We start from the raw sequence: 9411 nt of genomic DNA, 5'->3' as shown, positions 1-9411 counted from the left end.
CAGCACCTTAATTAGACAATCAAAAGCCCCCCCCCCCCCATTACAGAGTCTTGATGAGGATCCTGGACTTATCTGTGAGAAAAAGGGGTGGGGTGGGGGGAATGGCAGCTGCTGGAATCAGAACCCTGGATGAATAATTGGTGGTGCTTTGATGAAAATGCATCCTGAGACCCTTGGATGTAAAATGCATTAATGATTATGGCAGGTTCTGTGTCTTAATTATCCAATCTCAGTCACTTACAGTAATGGAGGAAATGAGGGTGTGTGTGTGTGTGTGTGTGTGTACGCAGCAAAAATTTAGATTAAAGGATGCAGTAGAAGCTGTTTGCTTTTTAAAAAAGAGGGCTCTTTGTGGTGTTAATTGTTTTATTTTCACAGGCAAACTCTTTACAAAAAGACCAAAAAATTAGATACCAGTAACAGGTTATAAGCCCTTACCTGGGTACTGCCCAGGCTGGCCTGATCTCATCAGATCTTGGGAGCTAAGCAGGGTCAGTCCTGAATAGTATTTGGATGGGAGACCATTAAAGAAGTCCTGGGTTGCTGTGCAGAAAAAGACAATGGCAATCTTCTGTTTGTCTCTCACCCTGAACTGGATGGCCCAGGCTAGCCCGATCTCATCAGCTCTCAAAAGCTAAGCAGGGTCAGCCCTGGATGGTATTTGGATGGGAGACCATTAAAGAAGGGTGGCAGGAAAGGGTTGCTACGCAGAGGCAGGCAATGGCAACCACCCCTGTTTGTCCCTTGCCTTAACCAGGATGGCCCAGGCTAGCCCGATCTCATCAGCTCTCAAAAGCTAAGCAGGGTCGGCCCTGGATGGATTTGGATGGGAGACCATTAAAGAAGGGTGGCAGGAAAGGGTTGCTACGCAGAGGCAGGCAATGGCAACCACCCCTGTTTGTCCCTTGCCTTAACCAGGATGGCCCAGGCTAGCCCGATCTCATCAGCTCTCAAAAGCTAAGAAGAGTCGGCCCTGATCAGTACCTAGATGGGAGACCACTCAGGAAGTCCAAGGTTGCTATGCAGAGGCAGGCCAGGGCAAACCACCAGTAGACGTCTCTTACCTTGAGAACCCCATGGGGTCACCATACATCAGCAGTGACTTGACAGTAAACATAATACATTAATTATGAAGCTTGCTTGTACCCTGCAGTTCCCATCACCCCCACTGGCTGAACTGTTGTGGAGCCACAGGAAAACGAAGAGACTTCCTACTGGTGGGGCAGGGTAGGGGCCGTCAGCAATAGAATATGTTCAAACACTGCGGTTCCCCCAGAACTGAAAGGTCTATGGGAAACTTCACCCAGTGGTTAGATCCTGGACGGCAGGCTTTGCAGGTGGAAGGCTGGTTCAACAGAAAGGGGTACTAAAGCCCTAAGAGACACCGTTGAATTCCACGTATTGATTTCAGGTAGACAGCCCAATCTCTACCTACAAATCTTTCATTAAGCTTGTACTATTGACAATGAAAACAAAAGCATTACTAAATTAGTTTTCTAGGCCTTTTTGTGGGGGATTTCTGATTTAAGAAGCATTAATTAATTAAGCCTGTCATTGCATGGCAGGTCATTTAAACAGATCTCCCTTTTAATCTAGTGCTTGTTGTAATTCCTCGAAAGGGGGGTCAAGAAGGCTAGAAAGTCACACACGTAAATTCAGAAGACCATGACAAACTGGGCAATCCCAGATCCAATGAGCAGGGTTTGGTTATTTGGGTGGAAGGAAAGGCACTCTGAACATGGACACAGAATCATTTTTCTTACCCGGAAGTGTGTATATGTCCCCTCCACTGAATTGAATTGAGGGGAGGGGCCCTTCCTTGCACCCCCATGGGAATTCAGAAATGTCACGGTAGAGTCCAAAACAAAAAGCTCATCCTGGTTTGGATTCTCGGAGGGGGGGGGGGGTCCTTCGCCAAATTGCTGTAGAATGATAATCGAATCCAAAAGTTGTATTTCAGACCTGGGAGCAAGAGGGTGGAGAATTTTTAGAAACTGTGCGTTGCGCATCCAAAGTGTTCCAGATCATGACAACATGTGGCAGCATCGTGCCATCCGGCTTATACAGAGTTTGTCTAAGTTTGCACTAACGAGGTCTGTATTGGCGACTGTCCAAGACCCCAAAGGCTGCGTTTAATTTGCATGCAAATTTACAAGGATTTAAGTATCTTAAAATAAACAGACGCTGCCAACCCGCTTGTAGCTCCATCTCCCTTGACAGATGCGTGGAAATCAGCTAGCGGGAGGAGACCGTCGGCACGGAACCCGTGGAATTAACCGGCTTTGCCTCCTGAGGGCCCTCCGGCAGTTCTGCCATCGCTGTCAGACTCTTGTTTGGGCCGCCCCTCTGTCGGGCAGCAAAAGCGGCACGGGGAAAAGAGTCCCTCTCGGGGAAGGGAAGTTTTGTAATTCCTTGGTCCCGAATCGCGGTGAGACATAATCCGCAAGGAAGCGGATATTGAACTGCCGGCTGATGCAGTACACCAGATTATCGACAACGGCACACTGAAAGCAAGCTGGGAAAGGCATGGGGTGGGTGGCACACTCGTACCAGAGCTTCGCCTTGGCGCTGCAGCGGTAGACACTGATGCCCATGCTGCGGTTCAAGTCGAACCGGTAGATGAAGCCATTGACGGTTACCATCTCTGTGGTCCTGTCCTTGCTCCCCCCCGTCAGGCTGACCTTCCAGGTGTCTGAGCGGCTGACGTACCTCAGCAGCATGTACCGCAATGTACCCCCTGTCACATAGATCTCCCCATCACACACGGTGGCCGTGTGGGCCACGGCAAAGGTGTCATTGGGCAATGGGGCTGCAAAAGTCCAGCGATCCAACCGTGGGTCGTAGCGCTCCACAGTGTAAAGGCATTCCCCTCCAATGGCGTAGAGGCAGCCGTCCAAGGCGACCAGCTTACAGTGAGGCCTGGCTTGGTTCAGCGGACAGATCTCTCGCCAGATGTTCGTCAGCGGGTTGTAGCAGAAGACCCGGTTGGAAGGCTTCTGGTTCTTCCCTTGCCCTTCACAGCCAGCCACCACAAAGAGATAGTTGAACATGTTGCACACTGCGCAACCCCTGGAGACAACTTCCATAGGCACGTGTGTTAGTGGGTGCCAAGTGTCGCTCTGGTCATCATAATAACAGAGTCTGCCTGCGCCACGGCTGTGATCCTGTGAGCTGACATCAGCAACAGCCACGTACTTCTTCCCCCGCATCCTCCTCTGCAAGATCAGGTCCCTTTCCAGGGCGTTGAGGCGCCCGTAGATCGCATGGGTTCGGAGCACTTGAAGGTAATTCTCACTCATGACCTTATAGGCTGCTTCCTGAACTCTCTCTAGCTTCTGCTTCTTGGCCATGCACAGGACCTCGTAACAGTTCCCCAGATCCAAACGGATGTCTACGGAGGACTCTGGATTCAGTGGGATGTGGCAGAACCTGGCACCAGCCACCAGCTCCACGGTGGGCGCCACAGTCGTGTCAGCCGAGAGGCTCTGCATAGATCCGACCAGGGAAGAAACTGAGGGGGAGCGGACGGGACTGAGATCTGGAGTGCTACAGCTTGATTCTCCAGGTGCCCAAGAACCAAACCCCTCCATCTGCACCTGAAACTCTGGGTTTTCTGCAATCTGATGGAAACTGCCTTTCCGGCTGAAGCCGTGTGCTAGTTCTGGAGGCTCCCGGCATCCACTTGCTTCTTTAGTCATCTCTTTAGGGTCTACATGTTGAGTGGCATTTGCATTATCCTGTGGGAGCAGAGCACCAGAAGATGGGGCTGGCCCTTCCTTAAGGGTGGTTCTGTTCTCCTCGTCTTCTGTTGTCGAAGTCTGATGCAGGCATGGCTCTGGCTCATGGGGTGGGTCACTGGTAGATGGGCTGTGGACCATTTGTGTGACTGCAGTTCTATGGGAGGGGCTTGCATCCGAAACGGACTGGGAGACGGACTGGACATAGTAGTCATAGACTTTGCCTCTCAGGCCGCTCCCTGATAAGGACAGTTCCCCGCAACTGCCTTCTTTCGGCTGCCTCTCTTTAATGATGTTCTCCTCCACTTGGACCTTTGCCACAGAGGAGAAGTTATAGGCGGTGTTGGAGTGCCCATTGCACTGGTTTATAGCCAGGCCCATGTCAGAAGTTGCACGGAAGGACTGGATTGCCTCTCGTCCCACTTGCACCTCTTGCATCTGGGCTAACTTCTGATCCATGTCTTCTCCCCACACCTGCCCCTTCTCTTTCTCTAAGGGGGTCCTGTTCCCATTTGCAGGAGGATCGAGCCCTGCTTGCTCATCGGGAGGACCAGGGCGAAGGTCGGCTTTCAGGCATGGCCCCTTGTGGCCACTGTCAGAACTGCCCACGTCACAACCTTGACTCAGCAGACCTAGAGAAGTTGGCCTCCCCCTTGGCTGCGTCGCTGCTAGCCCATCCGCTGCCCCAGCCCTACTTGCGTCGCTCAAAACCGTACCTGCAGTTTCTTCTTCCTTTTCTGCCTCCTCCTCTGTCTCCGGCGGGGACTGCTTTTTGTCAGGTTGCAGGCCGGTTCCTAGATGACTCATTTCCTTTCTCTGCTTCCCCTCCTCCTTCTCTGCTTTCCCATTCAGAAACTTCACCTCTCTGCCAACAGGTGCACTTTGCAGCCTGGACTCCACCACGGCAGCAGGTCTGCCCAGGTGCGCACTCGGATAGGCCGCCTCGCCATTTGCCTTCGCCCCTTTGCTGAAGACGTGCCTGTACCTCAGCTCCTGGCCCACTGCCTCTCTGTCTGTCCCATCGCACGCCAGCTGTTTGCTTTGCCCCGCTTCCTTGCCAGCCTCGCTTCTGACACTGCCACCTCCCACGGTGCCGGCAGATACCCGAGACCGATAGTACTTGTATGCCAAAGTCAGCAAAAGCAGAGCTGCGGCCGAAAGGGCCAGCTTCCCGGCCAGCTGCATTTCTGGAGGCTGATCCCCGCTTCCCTCTTCACCGTGGATCATTTTCCCATCTCACGCAGGTGCTCAGGAATGTAAAAAATCTGGGATTAATGATTGCCAAGCAAGGACCGGCGCGGGGTGGATAAGACTTGCCTCCTTCGACTCCCTGGAAGGTGACTTTTACCTGTTGGCAGGTAAAAGAGAACACCGTATGCTCCCAGCTGGTAACTCAGCTCGCCAGGTGTCCGCTTACCATAGGTGGTTTGCATATTTGAACAAGGTAGGCTGACCCGGACACAGGCAAAGGAAAGCGCAGCAACCAGACAGACTACCAAGAGCTGGCAAATGAAGGGGGTGGTGGTGAGGAAGCTCTGTAAACAAGGGAAACTTGGAAAACCATACGGAAGTCCAAAGACAAAGGGGGCGTTTTCATAATAGATTACCTAACAATGTTATGAGCCGCTGTTCTTCCATACAGATTTCTCCCAGTTGCCCTCCTCTCTCACGGCCCATGCAATTCTGGTTCACTGTTCATAGTCTGCTATTAATGATATTCATTACTGAACTGGAGCTGAAAACCCACATCTTAAGCTAGGCCTTTCCTGTCACTTCATAGAATCATAGAGTTGGAAGGGACCTCCAGGGTCATCTAGTCCAACCCCCTGCACAATGAAGGAAACTCACAAACCCCTCCCCTAAATTCACAGGATCCTCATTGCTGTCAGATGGCCATCTAGCCTCTGTTTAAAAACCTCAAAGAAAGGAGAGCCCACCACCTCCTGAGGAACCACTCTAAAAGTCAGGAAGTTCTTCCTAATGTTGAGCTGGAAACTCTTTTGATTCAATTTCAACCCATTGGTTCTGGTCCAACCTTCCGGGGCCACAGAAAACAATCCCACACCGTCCTCTCGATGACAGCCCTTCAAGGACTTGAAGATGGTGATCCCATCACCTCTCAGCCGCCTCCTCTCCAGGCTAAACATGCCCAGCTTCTTCAACCTTTCCTCATAGGACTTGGTCTCCAGACCCCTCACCATCTTCGTCGCCCTCCTCTGGACCCATTCCAGCTTGTCTAGATCCTTCTTAAAATGTGGTGCCCAAAACTGAACACAAGACTCCAGGTAAGGTCTTCCCAGAGCAGAGTAAAGCGATACCATCACCTCATGTGATTGGGCCACTAGACTTCTGTTGATATAGGCCAAAATTGCATTTGGGCTGCACCAACTTCATAATGGCGATGTGACTCTGGGGCTGTCATTCCAAAGAAGCCAGCTCGCAGGGGAGCCCATTAGACCTTAAGACCTCTGATTCAAATCCCTGGTGAGCTTGGCCAAGCTACTTGCTCTGGTTTTGAAGTTAACAGGGAGCAGGGGTCTGCTGCTGCCCTGAGCTTGGAAGCAGGACGAAACAGAGATGTAAGTTTTCTGTGGATCCCTGCCTAGAATGAAATTAGAAGGCTATCATGATGCCCCCCAAATTGTTAAGTCTGGGCCTGGGAGATCAGTGGTTCTGCATGCATACAGGTACAGATTTAGAAGAGGCAAGATCCAATCCTGGAAAGTGAGAGTCATTCCCTATTTCATTTTCTCTCCCATTTTCTCACAAAACTTTATTCTGAGGACCAGGGTGAAAAATCTTTCAAATGGCATCTAGATACTCCCACCTGAATTTCAGTAGCCTCCATTTGGGCTGTTCTTCCTGATATATTAAAAATGGCTTGTTTCATCTTCTGGAGCATACAAGCCGCCACTCATACTGCATCATAGGCTTTTGGATTCTCCACCCTGCACAGAATAATTGTTTGTTAAATTCAACTTTAGACTGCCTTCCCCAGAAAGACCAGGCTCAGGGCGGTATACAACACAGTATCATGTAAACATCGTTAAAAACAAATTAAAACCAATAAAACACAGCAGTAGATGAGGAGCCCTGTGGTGCAGAGTGGTAAAGCTGCAGCACTGCAGTCCAAGCTCTGCTCACAACCTGAGTTCAATCTCGGTGGAAACTGGGTTCAGGTAGCTGGCTCTAGGTTGACTCAGCCTTCCATCCTTCCGAAGTCGGTAAAATAAGTACCCAGCTTACTGGGGGTAAAGTGTAGATGACTGGGGAAAACCACCCCATAAAAAGTCTGGCAAGAAAATATCTTGATGTGACGTCACCCCACGGGTCAGTAATGACCCGGTTCTTGCTTTACCTTTAAGCAAAAGATGGAATTAATTTTTTTTCTTAATGGTGTCACTGGCCTCATGGGGAGGGAGGGGGCGGAATGCCAGAAGGGTGGGGCCACTGCTGCCTCAACCAGATGTCTTCCAGGCCTTGCAGAAGCGTCTCAGGTCCTGCAAGGCACAGATGTGATTTGGCAGAGAGTCCTACCAGGTTGGAGCCAGAGTGGAGAACATCCTGGCTCTGGGTGGGGGCAGCCAGATATCTCTCAAGCCAGGGACCACCGGCAGATTTTGATCTATTGAGCACAGTGCTCTCCTCGAGGTGTACCAGGAGAGGTGGTCCCGAAGATGTGTGGGTCCCGGTCTATTAAGGACTGTTGTTCTGTTCTGGATCTGTTGTTCATTGCAAAAAGAAAAAAGAAATCGGGGGCAAAAAACATTAACATGGTACAAGAATGCTGACAGGAGGGGGATACGTAGAGCTCAGCCCATGGGAGAAGGACGCAGAGGCCCGCTGACGGGGGCAACAACACTTCTGGACATTAAATAAGGAATAATTGAGCAGAGCCAGAGGAAAGCCTTCCACTTCCTTCCTTCCCTCCTTCCTTCTTCCCTCCCGCTCTCCAGCTCAGCAGCATCGGCTAGTTCTCTGGAGCCACCTTGGTCAATTTGCAGTAAATTAAAATGGTGCTTTAAAAGGCAGGGGGGAGGCGCGGGGTGAAGGAGACCATCAGGACCAAGTGAAATAAACAAACGAAGACGGGAGTGAAACGTCAAAGATAATTGGAAGTCCATCTTGTGCAGGGCGTACAGTACAGCGAGGACGGCTGGGGAGTGCGATGGTTTGCTCACGGGGTGGCGGATCCAAAAAGTTGAGTCTGAAGGCAAACACGGGAAGTGCAAACAAGCCAGGCAGGGGCAGCGGGCAGGGGAGAATGTCTTAAATGGGATGAAGTCCTCATGGGTGGTTGCCAGGTTGCCTCGGTGCCTTTCCTAAGCCGTCAGAGGAGAGGAACTCATGGGCTCCAGAAGCATGTGCAAGTTTTCAGGAAGAGTGGATAGGTGAGGGAGCAAAGGAGACCATCTCTGTATACGCCAGCCACAACCATCCGAAGCTCCTCTATTTGTGTAGGCACAGTGAGGATGTGTAGTGGGGAGCGGCTGGCACAGGAACTGCAGAGAAATGTGGAGTCCTTTACTGTCTGGAAAGTGTAGTTTGGTGTGGTGGTTAAGTGTGCAGACTCTTATCTGGGAGAACCAGGTTTGATTCCCCACTCCTCCACTTGCAGCTGCTGGAATGGCCTTGGGTCAGCCATAGTGGTTAAGTGAGTGGACTCTTATCTGGGAGAACCAGGTTTCATTCCTCACTCCTCTACTTGCAGCTGCTGGAATGGCCTTGGGTCAGCCATAATGGTTAAGTGCATGGACTCTTATCTGGAAGAACCGGGTTTGATTCCCCACTCCTCCCCTTGCAGCTGCTGGAATGGCCTTGGGTGAGCCATAGTGGTTAAGTGAGCAGACTCTTATCTGGGAGAACTGGGTTTGATTCCCCCCTCCTCCACTTGCAGCTGCTGGAATGGCCTTGGGTCAGCCATAGCTCTCGTAGGAGTTGTTCTTAAAAGGACAGCTGCTGTGAGAGTCCTCTCAGCCCCACCCACCTCACAGGGTGTCTGTTGTGGGGAGGGGAGGGGAAAGGAGATTGTAAGCCACTCTGGGACTCCTTTGCACGTTTAGATAGCGAAGGGTGGGGTATAAATCCAATCTCTTCTCTTCTTCTTCACTTGTTAACGAAAAGAATGTAAGAAATTGCCTGGCTAGGTCAATGTCTAACCTTTCTTCCTTTTGACAGTATGGCATTTCAGGGAGTATCCATGCAGTCAAAACTATATTCCTATCACTGTTTTATCCCATCTCTGCTCCAAGGACCTCAGGGGGGAGGTCTTTGTGGGTTTCTCTTCCTCCCTTTTATCCTTGAAGCAGTCCTGGGACAGAGGAGGGGTCAAGAGAAGATGGCTTGGTAAGAGCTACCTATGGAACCCCGATTTCTCCAGTTCTCTCCCAACACTCTCTAAATCATTGCAGTGCTTTAATTCTGTTTAGCCACGAAGCAATTTGTGGCATGGTCAAGCCTACCAAGTTTAGCTGGCAGAATCTTTCAGGAATCCAAGACCACTGTGTCAGATGCAGGCAAAGGCTTCTGAATGCTCCAGTGCATTATACAAGCCAGCATTCGCTTGATCCATTCTCCCATTTTAGTTGCATTGAAACATGCTACCTTCTGGAAACTCATCCCAAACTATTCTGTCCTCATGAGAATTTCTGCACTATGACAAAGGATTCTGAGA

At 50.8% G+C, this 9411-nt stretch overlaps 1 protein-coding gene across 1 annotated transcript; it reads right to left on the bottom strand.

Annotated features, from left to right (window-relative positions):
* Positions 1–2004: 2004 nt before the first annotated feature.
* On the bottom strand, positions 2005–5006 carry KLHDC7A (kelch domain containing 7A). The gene has a single exon (XM_060259094.1). The coding sequence runs from the start codon at positions 4962–4964 to the stop codon at positions 2322–2324; it is 2643 nt and encodes an 880-aa protein (XP_060115077.1). The 5' UTR covers positions 4965–5006; the 3' UTR covers positions 2005–2321.
* Positions 5007–9411: the final 4405 nt, after the last annotated feature.

Source organism: Heteronotia binoei, chromosome 18 (assembly GCF_032191835.1).
Source record: "Heteronotia binoei isolate CCM8104 ecotype False Entrance Well chromosome 18, APGP_CSIRO_Hbin_v1, whole genome shotgun sequence".
Lineage (NCBI taxonomy): Eukaryota > Metazoa > Chordata > Lepidosauria > Squamata > Gekkonidae > Heteronotia > Heteronotia binoei.
Note: the sequence above shows the minus strand (reverse complement) of the source record. Positions and strands in the feature narration are given on the sequence as shown.